The sequence below is a fragment of the Ovis aries genome, chromosome X (assembly GCF_016772045.2).
Source record: "Ovis aries strain OAR_USU_Benz2616 breed Rambouillet chromosome X, ARS-UI_Ramb_v3.0, whole genome shotgun sequence".
Taxonomy (NCBI): domain Eukaryota; kingdom Metazoa; phylum Chordata; class Mammalia; order Artiodactyla; family Bovidae; genus Ovis; species Ovis aries.
Window position 1 is genome coordinate 107871911 of NC_056080.1, and position 17579 is coordinate 107889489.

Here is a 17579-nt window from a genome sequence, read left to right on the forward strand (position 1 = left end):
CCTGCACTGCAGGCAGATACTTTACCGACTGAGCTACAAGGGAAGCCTCCTGTAAAATACCTCAAATTGAATCAGTAAATTTAGTGTCTTTCCTCCTCAATGATCTTACCTATTACTTAGATATGAATTCAGATATCTTCTTTTAAGGTCTGAGCTTTTCATGTAGTTTAGAAATGCTTAATTTTATAGTATTTAAAAGGCTATTTTTGGGTAAGGTAATTGCACAAATACATGTGTTTTTACTTGGTTGTTTCTTAGGTGAAGGTGATAAAGTACAGTGTTTTCACTGTGGAGGAGGGCTAAATGATTGGAAACCCAGTGAAGACCCTTGGGAACAACATGCTAAGTGGTTTCCAGGGTAAGATATTTAAATGTTCATTCAGTGACAGGCAGTTTGGCCAGTACATATGCAGCGGAAAGACTTGAGTAGCTTTTCACCTCAACTATTTTTACCTTCACCAATGGCTTGAAATTCACACCATGTTTATAAAAATGGGGTCACCTACTTTATATACATTAAAAAAAAAAACACAAGCCTTTTCCAGTGACCAAATCATTCATCATTTATATATCATACCTGTGACATTCAGATGATGCTATTTCTAAACACCAAATTAGGAATGTATGCTTTTGTTGTTGTTGTTGGAAGTGGGCTCTTTAATGATGGGCATGAGAATCCATGTTATCAAGGAAATTCCTTAAGAACCCATCACAACCCCTAGCAAATATTACTGAATCTCACTGATTGTAAGACATACAGTTGTTCACATTTTCAGCTCTGAAATCAGGACACATCTGGTGGTGGGTCATAATTTAATTGGCAATGGTGATACATAGTACAGTAGTATACATGTATACATACTATATATAGTATAATCATGCTGCTTACAATCAGTGGCATCTTAGAATGATGACATATTCTAAGTGTCTTTCTACCATCTTGCCTCTTTAAGGCACACAGATGTGTAGTATACAGTGATGTGAATTTTTGGCCTACAAAATAGTACAACTTAAAACTTCAGAATGATTTGGAAGTAAGTCTTAACCTTAAACACTCTTAAAAGGAAACGCTGAAAGCCTAAAAGATTCCTTTAAAATGTACAATTGGTTAATCTCTAAATAAAACTCATTAAGATGAACTATTTAAGACTTGTTTTTAAATGTCAAGGTGCTAGTTTAATAACTTGTTTAAAAGCTGAACATTCTCAAGTAGATATTTTTCTCTTCTAATATTAGCATATTAGGATAACAAAGGGAACATTTTTTAACATTAAAATGATAGTTGGATAGTGAATTGAGTAACATTTTATTTTGTGGCTCTTTAGAAATATCAAAAAGCAAGTTAATAGAATTAAGATGATTCTGTCTTAAGATGATTATACTTTACTAATTGATGAGCTAGTAAAGTTTAACCTTCTTTTATTTGTTTAGCTGTAAATATCTGTTAGAAGAGAAAGGACAAGAATATGTAAACAACATTCATTTAACCCATTCAATTGAGGAGTCTTTGGTAAGTCACATATTGTATAATACACATTTTCAAATATTATGTAATTTGTTTTGCACATTTCTTGGTGTAAAATTCACAGTATAGTATTTTAAATTAATAAAGTATGATGAGCCTAAATGGGAGATCTTGAAGAGTGCTTGTTTTTCTTAAGCTGAAGCAAATTTGTGAAAAGGAGATCAGGATGAACCAATTTAAAGTATCACTGTATGCGAAAATGGACTTGGAAGAACTAAAACACTTAAATCCCTCAGCCTTCTGAAATTAGACTTGTATAATGTGTTTTGTATTGATAGTTTTTAACTTTTCACAGACAGTATTTAAAATCTCAAAAACATACCTAAATTGATAGTGTGGCCTGGGGTGGCTAAGGCATCAGTACTTTGTGGAAAGAGCCCTAGACTAGAATGGGACACAAGAGTTGCCATTATGGCCCTGCCATGAACTGTTTAATCTCCCTAAGCCTCAGCTTCTTGTCTGTAAAGTGAGTAGATTGGAATCTTTTAACTTCAAGCTTCATCAGGCTATGCCTCTTACGAATATTCGTATATTGAATTGGAATAAAGCTAATTTATAAATTCATGATAAACATAATTTTTCAAATTGAGGTAATTGCCTTCTACCAAAAAGAATTCTAACTTACAATTCTTATTTGTATTTTAGGCGAGAACTGCTGAAAAGGCACCATGGTTAACTGAAAGAATTGGTAAATATACCTTTTAAAATATTTTAATTTCATTGCCAATTTATTACAGTTGTTATTTATAGAGTAGAAAGGTAAGCCAATTCTTTCAAGGTATTTTTCTTTGAAATAAGATTGCTATAAACTTAAGAATTAATGAAGTACCTATACATTTAAGTTGGGTATTTATGTATTGGGAACATTCGTTCAGAGGTTGAACAGATTTTCCAAGTTTGAGAGGAACAGCTGTAGGCTGTACATTTTCATTTCTGTTAAAATCCCCCAAAAAAGAGTTAAGTGAATTTTTTGTCAACAGGGTTTCTTTAGTTAGCCAAGATCATGAATCCAATGTCCTATTGGTGTGCTGTTACCATGATCAGCCCTGACCTACCTGTTTCCTTATTGGATGCCTCTTTTTGCCTTCCCCAGCTACTTCATAAAGGGATGTGGTTTGGTTTGTTTATATCCTATTGCCTTTTAGAAAGGTAGAGATTTTTTTTTAATCACAAAGATTATTTACTCATCATAGACAAGAATGATATTATTATCCGACTTTGCAGAGAGGTTAAGTGACCAGCCCACAGTTGCATTACAAAGCATTAGTGGTCTTCAGAATCCTACATCACACTACAGATCTCATTCTCAACCTAGTCATCGTGTTTTAAATATAATAAAGTTTAGTTTAAAATATGTCTGGTGATTCCCCATTCCCTATATTCATGTGTTGTTGTTAATCACTAAGTTGTATCTGACTGTTTTGCAACCCCATGGACTGTAGCCCACCAGGCCCCTCTGTCCATGGGATTTCCCAGGCAAGAGTAGTGGAGTGGGTTGCCATTTCCTTCAGGGGATCTTCCTGACCCAGAGATCAAACCCACATCTCCTGCATTGGCAGACATGTTCTTTACCACTGAGCCACCAGGGAAGCCTTCCCTATACTTAAAGCATCATCTATTTAGTATCTTAAAGATTAGAAGACAAGAGAATACTGTATATATACATATATATGCTTTTGACTGAGATTCTTGCTCTGGTTTAGGATTAGTGTTTTTAGTTGATTTGCATTTCCCTGATATCTAACAATGTTGGGCATTTTTTTCATATGCTTTTGGGCCATTTGTATATCTTCTTTGGAAAAATGTTCATGTCCTTTGCCTTGTTTTTAGTTGGATTACTTGATTTTTTGTTATGGACTTGTAATAATTCTTTATATATTTTAGTTCTTTATACATATAAGTCCCATGTCAAGTACATGATTTGCAAATATTTTCTCCCATCCCTTGGGTTGTCTTTTCACTTTCTTTTTAGTGTCCTTAAGAGTTTTATGCTTTTAGCTCTTACATTCAGGTCTGTGATCCATTTTGAGTTAGTTTTTATATATGGTATGAGGGAGAGGTTCATCTAACCATCACCCAGATCAAGATACAGAACATCTCTACCACCCTGGAAAGCTCCTTTAGGCCCCTTCACAATCGATATTTACCCCCAAGTTATATCCTGACTTCTATTACCATAGATTAGATTTGAACATCTTAAAATGTAATCATACAATATGTACTCTGTTGCCTCTGGTTCATTATTATGTTGATGTTTTACTTATCATGTCTATGTGATTGATCCATGTTGTCTGGGGAAGTAGTTCATTCTTCTTCCTTGCTGTTTAGTACTTGAATATACCACAATTTACTTATCCATTCACCTGATAATGGACACTTGAGTTGTTTCCAGTTTGGGGCTGTTATAAATAACACTGCTATGAATATTCTTGTGTATGTCTTTGGTGGGTATATGTACTCATCTTTAATACTGAAGAGTGGGGAATTCCTGGAGGCCTAGTGGTTAGGACTTGGCACTTTCACTGCTGGGGGATGGAGGAGGGAGGGGAGCATGTTCAATCCCTGGTCAGGAAACTAAGATCCCTCAAGCTGCACAGCTTGGAAAAGAAAAAAGGAAAAAAAAATACCCAAGAGTGGAAGTGATGAGTCAGAGGATAGAAGTCTCTTTTAGCACATCACTACACAATCTGGTAAGATTAGTATTCGTCAGGCTAACAAAAGAATAAGAGCTTTGCCCAGGGAGGAGAGTGAACAAAGGCATGAAGTCAAAGCAGAGAGACTGTCTCCTCCTGGAACTAGAAGTAGTTCCTTTGATTTACACCTAGAAATTGGAAGGCCGAGAGCTCTAGTAAGCTCTTCCCAGATGGCTCAATTGGTAAAGAATCCACCTGCCAATGCAGGAGATGTAGGTTGGATCCCTGGGTCAGGAAGGTCCCCTGGAGAAGGGCATGGCAACCCACTCCAGTATTCTTGCCTGGGAAATCCCATAGACAGAGGAGCCTGGCAGGCTGCAGTCCATGGAGTCACAAAGAGTGGACACGACTTAGCGACTAAACACCACCACCACCACCACCACCACAATCACCACAATCTGTAGTCCTACCTTGAGTGTCATTAATGTGATTTTGTATTAGGTTTCTTGCTTTATCTAGTCCACCCCACTCAACTGCAGAAACTAAGTCTGAGAGATAGGAAACTGATACATTGAAGGTCACAGATTGGAACTTCTTCTATTTCCCATGATTTTTTCAAAATAATTGTGGCGATTTGGTAAAGACGTCCACAGTTTCAGAATTTTTGAAGCACTTAACCCTTTTCGTACCTGTTTTACCTTATCTTGTACTGTTTATCATAGTCTTTAAAGCACCTAATCTCAATTCCTAATACAACAAATACATACTCATTGTACTTTCAACTATTTTAAGATTCTGAAAGTGATTCTTCAGTGCCTAAATATTTCTAAATCCTCTTCCCAAAGCAGCTTTGGTTTGCTGATTTGGTTTTGATTTTTTGCTTGTTGCTTAAATTTTTCTTTTTAATGATACTCTGCTATTGAGTTGTGTTAATGAAAATAATTAAAGTCTGTGATTTTTTTCCTCACCAATTTTCATTTCAGATGATAAAATAGTCCAAAATCCTATGGTGCAAGAAGCTATACGAATGGGATTCAGTTTCAAGGACATTAAGAAAACAATGGAGGGGAAAATTCAGACATCTGGGAGCAACTACAAATCACTTGAGGTTCTGGTTGCAGATCTAGTGAATGCTCAGAAAGACAATACACAAGGTGAATCAAGTCAGACTTCATTACAGAAAGGTATGCATGCCTGTGTTTTAAAAGCAAGATACACCTAGTATTTCATTATGGATGGTATCTTATATGACTATGTGGCCCATGCATTTTTCTCTCATATTTCCCTTAGGATAAATGTTTTTTAAAACTTTTTATTATGAAAGATGTCAAACATACTCAAAAATGGAGAGAACAGTATAATGAACCCTCAGATATCCATCAGCCAGCTTCAATAATTGTCAACACTTTTTCAATCTCACTTCCTTTCTTCCTCCAACTTTGTTTTTTGCTGTAGTTTTTCAGAGTAAATCCCAGACATCCTATATACCACTTGCCTATAAATACTTCAATAACTATCTAGGGACTTTTTTTTTTAACATGACCTTAATACTGTGTGTTAATCTGCTCAGACTGTTATAACAGTACCGTAGACTGGGTGGCTTAGACAGCAGACATTTGTTTTTCATACTTCTGGAGGCTGGGAAGTCCAAGGTTCAGGCAGATTTGATTGGTTCCTGGTGAAGTCTCTCTTCTAGGCTGGCAGATGGCTGCCTTCTCTATGTCCTCACTTGGCCAAGAGAGATAGTATTCTGCTTTCTATTCTTCTTCTTATAAGAACATTGATCCCATCATGGAGTCCCATCATCATGACCCCATGTAAACCAAATCACCTTTCAAAGGCCCCACCTCTAAGCACCATCACATAGGGTGTGAGGGCTTCAACGTGAGTTTTGGAGAGAAAGATATTTAGCCCATAATATACTATTGTCACACTTAACAGAATTAACAGTAATTCCATAATATCATCTGAAATTCAGTTGATTTTCATTTTCCTCATCATCTTAATATGTTTTTACAGTTGATTTGTTCTGATCAGGATCCAAGTAAGATCTACTATTAATTAATATCTATTAATTTTTAAAAGTGTAAGTTTATACTCTATTTTAGGTAAAGAACAACAAAGGCTAACTTTTATCGTTGTGTGTAGACTCTCTAAGTTTTTTAGTTGAAACTGCTTGGATTTAGAGTATTTTGCAACTTTCCACATGATATAAATATGTAAAAGGGTCATATTGCTAAATAGGGCTTGAATTAAATGCATTTTAATACTGTGATTCATATACAAAGTGTATTGAATAATGTAGAAGAGAAGTATATGATCATTCTCCAAGCTTTTGACCACCTCTACCAAAAGATGAGAATTCTCCAAGTACTAATGAACTTAAAAGTTCACTTATTTTGTTTTTTACATTCAAGACCCTTTTGATCTTTAAGTTATTTCAGATGCTTTTGAAACATTATTCAGATAATCAAATAAGTCTTAAAGCAGTATAACATTGATGAGTTTTATACTCTAGTTGGTGTAGAAGATTCAGCAGAAAGCAGACTACTCTTTTCCATAAAGACACATTTATTTAAAACCTATAATAGCTCCTCTTGTCTTGGTGATGGTGAAACAAATCATTTACTTTGTGATACAAGTGACTATGTCATTTTCCCCTGCATCTTCACCACAACTCAAACTTAATTAAGTTTGACAGTAAGGTGTTAGTTTTTATACCTGAAGGTGTTTACAGCAGAAGGATTTAGTGGGTTGCAGTAGGAAGAGAACAAAGGACAGAGTGCATTGGGGGGTGTCTCTATTCAACAGGAGTTTGTGGGAGGTTCTCATCATTACCAAGATTACAAGCTGGGGTTGTGTGGGAAAAAGGGCCTAAGTTAATGCCAGTTCTCAAGGGCAAATGTTAGAATTCATCAGTTGATGTCTCCTTAGTCTCACAAAATTGAGAGGCAGGTAATTGATACAGGCAAGCTTTTCACGAGGGGGCTGCTGTCTATTTCTCCTCCCAAAAGCTGATGAGGAAACACTGGCACTAAGAATCTTAATTCTGTACAAAATAGAGGGTGGGCCTAATTGAAGTAAAAGCAGATAAAATTTATTAGAAAAAAATATAATATTATTGTTACTCACTAAGAAATCCTAGATTCAATACTAGCTTTTAGACCATTGTCTCTGTAACAGAGAATACCCCAGTCTTCTAAAGATAGTACCAAATTAGTATCTTTTTCCCTTTCTTTTTAAAAATGACATTGTATGATATAAAGCCCTTTACTTCATGTCTGTGGTAAGATACTTATTTTAATCCTTATATATATATGATAGAATGTAATGTAAAAATCAAATAACCCGTGCACATTTCTTATCAGTCTGTCTTTCCACATAGATCTGCTCTGATTGGAACATGAATAACATCAGTTTATTCTAGAAGTATCTTCTAGAAGTGGTTTATAATAATGCAGTAAAAATATTAGCAGATACCATGAAAAATGATGTAGCTATTGCCTTTATTGCTATATGCCAGGTACCTCCCAACCTAGAAGAGGGCTTTGTGGCAAGTAGAAGGGGAAAGGTGGCTCAGGAAAGGATGTAGAACCCAGTGGTTATTCTTTAGGCTAGAGTGAAGTAATTCACACTTTTAGTACCAAGGACCCAGGTTCAATCCCTGGTCCCGGAGGTAAGATCCCACAAGTCATGTGGTGTGGCCAAAAAAAAACTCAGTCTGGAAAAAAATGCCCAGAGCATCACCATCTCAAGTAAGTGTATGCACTGTAATATGGAACTGTAAGCAATCAGAACCAAAGGAACTTTAAAGATCCTATAATAATTTTCATTACTTCAGAGAAAACTGAGGTGCTGATGAACTGTTACTCAAGATCACACAGATAGTTGGGAGTAAAATTCCAGTTTCCTGACTTCTGGTCCAGTGTTTGTTTATTTTTTTAATTGTGGGGAATTCCCTGGTGGTCCTATAGTTAGGACTTGACACTTTTAGTACCAAGGACCCAGGTTCAGTCCCTGGTCCCAGAGGTAAGATCCCACAAGTCACATGGTGTGGCCAAAAAAAAAAAAAAGTAAATACACATAAAATTTACCCTCTGAGCTATTTTTAAGTGTACAGTTCAGTAGTTTTAAGTACATTCACATTGTTGTGCGGTCAGTCTCCAGAGCTCTTTTCATCTACAAAACTGAAACTCTTTATCTATTGAACAGCTTCCATTTTCCCATTCCCCTGGCAGCCACCATTCTGCTTTCTGTCTCTGTAAATTTGACGACTGTAGGCATCTGATCCAGTGTCCTTTTTTATTCATTGTAGCATCACATGCAAAAGTAATGTGTAAATTAATTGTTTTCCTCTTCATGATTTTTTAGGGGATTACAAAGGTACTTTTAAAAAACACTTCGAAGGGGTAGTTCCCTCACCCCCAGGACTGGCCTGGGGAAGAGAAACTACCTGAGAGGAGGGAACCCCGAAAGAGACCTGCTGTGGACTCCAGGCAAAAGGAATGCCTGGGTACTGGGAGCTGTAAGCATGACGGGAGGAAGTGTAGCGGGACAGGCTCCAGGCACACAGGCGAAGCGCAAGAAGATTGGACAAAAAGCCACAAAGTTACTTGTGTTCCTTCTTTTCATTTGCCTTTTTCAGCTTCTACTGCATGATCTCCGAGTCGTTCTGCTTGTGGACCACAGCAGAAAGCTTGTCATCTCAGTGTTTTCTCTTAACCAAGTCACTCTGCTTTTCCATATTCCGCTGGCAGGCTGGCTTTTGCTGGTTGCCACAGTCTTGGTGATGGCAGGAATATACACTATTCTTTTTTGGTCAGGTGCATCCATATAATATAAATCAGTTTATAATGCCATCCCTTTACTTTTGTTGTTTGCTGTGCCCCGAATGCCTTTTTCCTGTTTGTATAGCTCATCTCATTCCCCACTGCACCCCCGATTTGATTCCCTAAACCCATTTCTTGAACTTGTCCTTCAAGGCTCAGCTCAAAGGTCACTCTTTGAAGTTTCCCCAAAGACCTATAGCACACTTTGCAGCTTTCTCTGCTCTCTCTGTTAAAGCATTTGTAACGTTGTTTTGGAACTTTTTCTGTCCCCTTCTATCTGTTAGGCTTCTTGAGGACAGACAGTTTATCTTTCTTATCTCTGTGTTCCATATTTGAGTTTTGAATTATGCCCAGGAGGTTGCCTTTTAAGAAAAAAAAGAAGCAAATAATCCTTTTCTCCATGGCTAGCGAGGAAAACCTTACTGAAGCAATTCTGGTATCTTTTTCCAGGTTAAAACCTTTCACTGGCTCTGGAGCCCTTGGTGTTAAGTCCATACTCCTTCACATGGGTTACCAGATCCTTCATGATCAGGCTCCTGCTAACCTTCTATAGCCTCATGCTATTTCCCCTTCACATTCTCTTCCCAAACCTTACCTGTGCACTTGCAGGCCTCATTCTGTTTCTCACCTTGGAGCCTTGCCTATATCATTTCCTCTGCCCAGAGCACTCTTCTCCCACTGCTCTTGTCCTTCAAGGTCTAAGGCTTTCTCCCTCTTTTAGTTTACTCGTACTTATCCTTTAGGACCCAATTTAGGTATAATATTTTCTGGAAGGCCTTCCCTCTGTGTATACATGGATACACAGCCTTCCTATGTTCTTCATAACACATTGTCATAACTTTAATCATTACATTGTACTATAATTTCCTGCCTACATGTGTTCCTAACTTGTCTATGAATGATTAGGAGCCCAGGATCTATATATTTGTTACTCTGTCTCTAATGCCTAGAACCTAGCTAAGTCTTCCATAAGCATTTGTTGAATAAAATTAAACCACTGTTTCCCAAACTTGTTTTCAAAATAGCGTTCCCCAGAATGTTAAGAGATGTCATGAAAAAGGAGCTCTGTAGTTAAATAGGGAATGCATTTTGAATTTCTAAGAGGGCATATATGCTTTGTTATGCTGTCCTCAACTTGATAGTCATGGTTCAGAAATGCCAGTATGCTCAACCCCAGAAATATTAGATTGAGTGAATGGGGCCCAGGAATCTATTGTGTGTTTTTTTGTTTGTTTTTTGTTTTTTAATGCCCCTAGTGATTCTCATGTGAAGCTAAATTTGGAAACCACTGGTATACAGTGATCACAAAGATTGTTAAAATATGTAATACATTTGGAATAGTGCCTAGCACATAGTAGAAGTGCTGTATTACTTTTAACTGCTGCTATTGCTGATGTTGTTGTCATAGTTATATACGATTGTGAAACATATTTTTGTGCCACATTTGTTAACATTTCTCAAAACTAAGTTTGACAAAGGCTGAATTAAACAAGAACTTCAGTGCCACCTGTATATTGATGAGGCCCAGGTTTCTATCTTTAGCCCTGATTTCTTCTGACCTTAAGACTTAACTCTCCGATTACCTACTGGACATTTTTATATGGATGTTCTGCAAACACCTCAGAAATATCTTAAAAATCCCAAACCTGTACCTCCATTTTTATTTCCTATTGGCACTGCCATCCCCTTGTCAGCCATGCTAGAAATCTTGAAATCAACTTTATTTCCTCTTTCTTCCTCATCCTTCACATCCAATCACTAGATCCTACTTGTCCCATTTCATAAGTAGCCCTCCACTTCCATCTCTCCATTTCTGGAATAAGCGATGCCCTTTCAATATGCTGCTACTTTTACCTAACCCTTGCTTCTCTGCTTAGCAAATTTCTGTTTTTAAATGTTACTCTTCCACCTCCCCACTTCCCCACCTAACAGCCACCAACCCGTGAAACCTTCCCCACCTAACCTGAACAGAAGAACTTGTTCTGTTACCTTGTCCCAGAGCACTTTGTAATTTTATTACAGAACTTATCACTGTGTACTTTGTGCTTACTTCTGTAGCCTCAGCTCACGTCCTTTTCTCCCACTAGCCTGTGAACTGCTTAAGAGTAGATGCCATGTATGAGTTATCCCATCTCCTGACACTTGATCAGCGTCCGGCACATAAATTCACTGTTTCCAACTCAGAACGTCTAAAATTAACACTTTTTTTCTCTTTGAACAGACATTAGTACTGAAGAGCAGCTAAGGCTCCTACGAGAGGAGAAGCTTTGCAAAATCTGTATGGATAGAAATATTGCTGTCGTCTTTATTCCTTGTGGACATCTGGTCACTTGTAAACAGTGTGCTGAAGCAGTTGACAAGTGTCCCATGTGCTACACAGTCATTACTTTCAAGCAAAAAATTTTCATGTCGTAATCTAACTACAGTAGGCGTCTTATGTTCTTATTACCCTGATTGAATGTGTGATGTGAACCAACTTGAAGAAATCAGCATTGAATTCCATTAGCATTTGCTGCCAAGTAGGAAGAAAGTGTAAACTGCGATGTTATAGTTGGCAGTCTAAAATTTGAATTTCTGGATTTTTCAGGATGTTAACTGTATTAGCTGTTCTATTTTTCTCCCACTGTTATTTAATTGAAACCCTAGACTAAGAAGCATCATATTGTAACTGATCACAATGTATGTTTTATAGTACACTGACTTAGTTTTCTAAATGTAAGTGAATTAATCAATTGAATTTTTCATTCATTTTGGATAGGCTTAACAAATAGAGCATTCTGTATGAATGGAGATTAGAGTTAATCTCCCCAATCACATAATTTGTTTTGTGTGAAAAAGGAATGAACTGTTCCACATTGGTGGAAAGATGGAGATGATTTTTAGATGTTTGTGTTTTAGGATTTTTGTCCATTTTCTTTTAAATTATACACATGTACTTGGGTGGATGATTTTTTTTTTTAATGATTTTGCCATTGTTAAAAGGGTATTTAATGATTGAATACCATTTAGCCTACATGTACTGACATAAAAAGACATCAGAGGTATATTAAGTGTAAAATCAAATGGCAAAACACTCTGTGTAGAATGAGCCAAGTGAAGGTGTGTGTATTTTATATACGTGTAGAACAGAAGATTGGAAAGCTAGGCACCAAACTGTTAAATGTGGTTTCTCTTGAAAGGGGGTGGGGGAATGGGTCCCAGAGGGGCTTTATAGGGGCCTTTCACTTTCTACTTTTTTCATTTTGTTCTGTTTGAATTTTTTATAAGTATTATTACTTTTGTAATCAAAATTTTTAGAAAGTATTTTACTGATTTAAAGGCTTAGGCATGTTCAAACGCCTGCAAAACTACTTATTGCTCAGCTTTAGTTTTCCTAATCCAAGAAGGCAGGGCAGTTAACCTTTTTGGTGCCAATGTGAAATTTAAATGTTTATATGTTTTTCCTGCTTTGTGAATGAAAAATATTTCTGAGTGGTAGTTTTCTGACAGGTAGACCATGTCTTCTCTTGTTTAAAAATAATATTCCTGATTTTGTAAAATGAAATATAAAATATGTCTCAGATCTTCCAATTAATTAGTAAGGATTCATCTTTAATCCTTGCTAGTTTAAGCCTGCCTAAGTCACTTTACTAAAAGATCTTTGTTAACCCAGTATTTTAAACATGTCAGCTTATGTAGGTAAAAGTAGAAGCATGTTTGTACACTGCTCGTAGTTATAGTAACAGCTTTCCATGTTGAGATTCTCATATCTTGTATCTTAAAGTTTCATGTGAATTTTTACCGTTAGGATGCTTAAGATGTATATAGGATAAAATGTCAAGTCTTCACCTAAGTTTTTTGTTTTCTTGTCTAGTAATAATAGCAGATACTTCTGGAATGTTCTCCCAAGATCCTTAAAAACTTTTTGGAAATTATAAAATATTGACAAGAAAAGAAGAATAGTTTTTTGAATATTAAAGAGGGTAAGAATCAATATAGGTTAAAAAGATAAAAGTTTAAAAATGCTTCATAGAACACCCAGGCAAAGATCCTCACAACAACCTGTTGTAGAGGTGAGTGAGGCATTTTACTGTAGAGAAAAGGTTGAGAGTAAAACTGTCAGAAGTTATATTTTTGTTGTATTTTCTAAGAGAAAGCGTATTGTTATGTTCTCTTAACCTCTATTAATTACTACTTTGATATTCATTTAAAGCATTGCAAATTTAAATGAGAATTTTTAAAGTCAAATAATGACCACCCTGTTTTTGTTGTACAATGTAAAACCTCAGTTCTTTACTTTTGCACTTTCTTCCACTTAGATTTAGTTATATATTCATTAAAAGTTAAGTTTTATATGTATAAGCTAAACTTTAAATTTAAACTTAAATTACAAGGGGAGAAAAGTGTTAAAGGTTTAAAAATGTGTTTTCCAGGACACGTCAGCTCCAAGTCAGGTAGTTGGTTCAATCTAGTTGTCCAAGGACTGAATTGTTTTAACATAAGGTTTTCCAGTTCTGGGAGCCTCAGTTCTTTAAAACTCTTAAAACTTGTATGTTTAGACTTAGGTAAAACCTTTTTTCTCCCCATCAGTTGTGAAATTTAATGTATGAAGCTGATGTGGCTAACAAGTTTATTTTAAGAATTGTTTAGAAATGCTGTTGCTTCAGGTTCTTTAATCACTCAGCACTCCAACTTCTAATCAAATTTTTAAAGACTTACCAATGTTTGCCTGTGTTTGCACTAAAAACCTCCAATTAAAATAAATAAATTTATATTTTAAAAATATAACAACAACAACAAAAATAACTCCAGATGATCCCTGCTGCTACTGCTGCTGCTAAGTTGCTTCAGTCGTGTCCCACTCTGTGCGACTCCATAGACGGCAGCCCACCAGGCTCCGCCGTCCCTGGGATTCTCCAGGCAAGAACACTGGAGTGGGTTGCCATTTCCTTCTCCAATGCATGAAAGTGAAAAGGGAAAGTGAAGTCACTGAATCATGTCTAACTCTCAGCGACCCCATGGACTGCAGCCTACCAGGCTTCTCCGTCCATGGGATTTTCCAAATGATCCCTAGCCTTGAAAAATAAAGCACGAGGGAGAGAGACTAAAAAAAAAAAAAAAAAAAAAAGCACTGGATCCTTCTCATCTATTTGTGCAAAGAATGATCACTTGCAAGGTCAAAAATATAGCCAGATCCAAATCTCTGCCTCCCCCTTCCCAAAATAGTTCTCAGTATCTCCATGTAGACTTTCTTTTCTGTATAAAGTTCACTCTAAGATTTCAAAAGCACTGCCTATTTTACTACATTTTAGTCATGTGAAGAGTTAAGTTGTTTTGTAATAAATAATTGTCTTTTTTCATAATAATCTGGTATGCTAATCAAAAGCCTTGTCTTAATTTTTGAGAAATGAGTTTAGTGTTTATAAAGTAAATTCCAGTTTATTAAGTAATGGCTTTGTATTACCTTTCCTGCTAGATTTTTGTTTATTTTCCCTTGTGTTAGGGGCTAAGATGGAGTAGGTGTAGTGAATGTATGTGATGTGATTTGGCCCTGTGTATTAGAATCTTTTGTTGTTTTTTCACTTAAATGTTGGTAGTTTTCTTCCTGGTTTTCATTTTAGTGGATAAAATTGGTATTTTGAACTCTGAATGGAGACTACCACCACAGCATTAGTTCCAAGTATTGTATCCTTTAGACTGAAATCATTGTTTTATTTCCTGATTACCCAGTTGGTTGAATATGGGGAAAAGGGGTGGAGGGGTTGGAGAAATAGGATAGGTTGTATATCGTTTCCATTAGAGAAAGAAGAAAATGGGACTGAATATTTGACAGATATGGTTTTTAGCCACATCTGGTTTAGAAAAGAGGTAACCATTTCTTCATCTATGAAATGCAAATAGTACCTGTCTTACAAAATTATAAGAGTTGAGGTGACCGTATGTGTAAAATACTTGTTATAAATGTTAATTCCCTTCCTAACACTTTTTTGCTTCCATGGATTAGCCTTGACTCTGGAAATTAGGGCTAAAACTTAGATAATAACTCTTTCACTGACTCTTAATTCATCTTTCTCATTGTTTGTCATAGTTAAGATGCAAAGTACAGTACACAAGTAGGTCAAATCCTTAAAAATATTTAAATTCCTTTTTTAAAAGCTTGAAACAATATTCTTACCAAATTTAGTTGAGCTTTTCTAATAGAAACTATTGGCTTAGTCCCCCTTTTATAATCAGTTTCAGTTTGACTTATAAACTTAGCACAATGTGAATTTCACTTGCAGCACAACAGAATCATAGGATGTCAGAGCTAGAAGTGACCTTAGAAAGTATCTAATTCATCCCCCTTGTTTTAAGATGAACCATCTGAGGCTCAATGGTGAAATGATGTGTTCAAAGCTATATAACTAATTAGTGATAGCCCAGACTGGGACATAGTTTGATGGTGAAAAACTTCAAGCTACCCCTCCAGGGAGGTCTCAAATGTTTATTTTTTTCAACTATTCTTTATTCTATACCATAACATTCACTACATATTAAATGACACTTTATAACTAATACAGTAGGACAATCTTAAATACATATGGCTTCAAATTGTACAATACTACATTGTTTCGGTGCTAAGATTCTATTTTGAAGTCTAAAGTTTGCAGAAATGCATATAGATTTTTTTGCATTTACTACATTCTTCTTGTGTATCATTAATTGTGTATCATGTAAAATGACTATGTAAGTATATTTTGTCATTCTGTTTATACTTAGCAACAAATTTGCATTTTTATTTGATATAACAAAGGCTTTAATGTAATTTTTGTTAGAAGATTTTGCATTACCTTTATACTTTATATCTAACTGGACAGAATGACTGATTCTTATGTCATTGTAATAGTGTTGTAAATAATCACGTGAAATGTGTGAGATAGAGTACTATATTTGTGAATATAATTTTATGGCTGTTTTCATTTAGTAAGAAACCTTTCCATCAGTATGGAAAACTAAGAAAATTGCTTTCTACTGTATAATCTGGCAGTCATCATAGATTAAAGCTTATTTTTCTGTGACTAAAAACTTATCCAATAAAGCACTATTCTTTAAAATGATATCTTATTACTTTGTTTTACTTCCTCAGAAAAAAATAAAATAGCCCTCTTAAAAATATTAATACTAAAATGTAACCTCCCAAATATATCCTATGCCATTATGGGGCCAGACATTAAGGTACACATCAAGTCATGTGATATTAAAAAAAAAAGACATCTGCTTTCACATTGCTGCTGCTGCTGCTGCTAAGTCACTTCAGTCGTGTTCGACTCTGTGCGACCCCAGAGACGGCAGCCCACCAGGCTCCCCCGTCCCTGGGATTCTCCAGGCAAGAACACTGGAGTGGGTTGCCATTTCCTTCTCCAATGCATGAAAGTGAAAAGGGAAGGTGAAGTCACTGGTGTCTGACTCCTAGCGACCCCATGGACTGCAGCCCACCAGGCTCCTCCGTCCATGGGATTTTCCAGGCAAGAGTACTGGAGTGGGGTCCCATTGCCTTCTCCAGCTTTCACATTAGCTTGTATAATTCTATAAGTACATGAAAAGTTTAGTTTTGTGTAAAAATATGAAACTCCCTCTCCACAAAGATTGGCCTGGTTGACTCAAGAGATATTATAGTCACCTTAACAAGGCTTAAATAAGCAAGAGACCTAAAAAGCCACTGCCCCTTTGAGGCAGGCAGCAGAGAAGGATTTTTGTGAGTCTACAGAAGCAGCTGCCCAGAGTTTCAGAAACTGCAAGCAAATCTGGTGGGATAAAAAGTAAGGGAATTGCAGTTATCCTTCAATAAAAAATTAATTAGAAAAAAGTGAGGAAATAAAGGCTTCTCAAGGGGAGAGGGAAATTTAGAAAAGGGCATTTCAAGTGCTATTTCCCCTACCCCTTCCTGCCCACAATAGAGGTTCCTAAATTGAGAGTTGTATTTCAGGCCTAGTCTGTATTGTTTAGTTGCTAAGCTGTGTCTGACTCCTTCTTACAGACCCTGTGGACTGTAGCCCACCAGGCTTCTGTCCATGGGATTTCCCAGGTGAGAATACTGCAGTGAGTTGCCATTTCCTTCTCCATGGGATCTTCCCAACCCAGGGATCGAACCCATGTCTCCTCAATTGGCAGGTGGATTCTTTACCACTGAGCCACCAGGGAAGCCCCATCTGTATAGTGACTGATTATCAGATTCTTGACTGTTACCACTGTTATCTGAGATATACCATAGGACTGTTGTAAATACAGTCCACATTTCTTACATGTCAACTATACTTTCAATGAATATTGATGAAGATGTGAATTTTCAAAGCTTTCTCTTATAAAAACTTTCAAACTTACATAAAAGTAGAAACAAAAATATAATGAACCTCGTAATCATCATTCAGCTTCAACAAATAACATTTTGGCAGTCTTGTTTCATCTAGGACTCTCCATCCCTTTATTTTTAAAATTTATTTATTGTTGATATATTTTAAAGTAAATCCTAGACATTATGTTATTTCTCCTATAGTTACTTTGTTATATACCTATACAGGATTAGCATATTTTTTAAATTGTGAATTTTTAACTTGCCACTGTTACTGCTAAATT

The 17579-nt window shown here is 36.2% G+C and overlaps 1 protein-coding gene across 9 annotated transcripts in view; it reads left to right on the forward strand.

Annotated features, from left to right (window-relative positions):
- XIAP (X-linked inhibitor of apoptosis) overlaps nt 1-16063 on the forward strand; it is an 80638-nt gene extending 64575 nt beyond the window's left edge. For all 9 annotated transcript variants that reach the window (XM_060408151.1, XM_060408153.1, XM_060408152.1 and 6 more), the window contains 5 exons: nt 259-358; nt 1432-1510; nt 2171-2213; nt 5142-5342; nt 11209-16063. In XM_060408151.1, the coding sequence (XP_060264134.1) occupies nt 259-358; nt 1432-1510; nt 2171-2213; nt 5142-5342; nt 11209-11402 (617 nt within the window). In that variant the 3' untranslated portion in view covers nt 11403-16063. The remainder of the gene's footprint in view (nt 1-258; nt 359-1431; nt 1511-2170; nt 2214-5141; nt 5343-11208) is intronic.
- Nucleotides 16064-17579: the final 1516 nt, after the last annotated feature.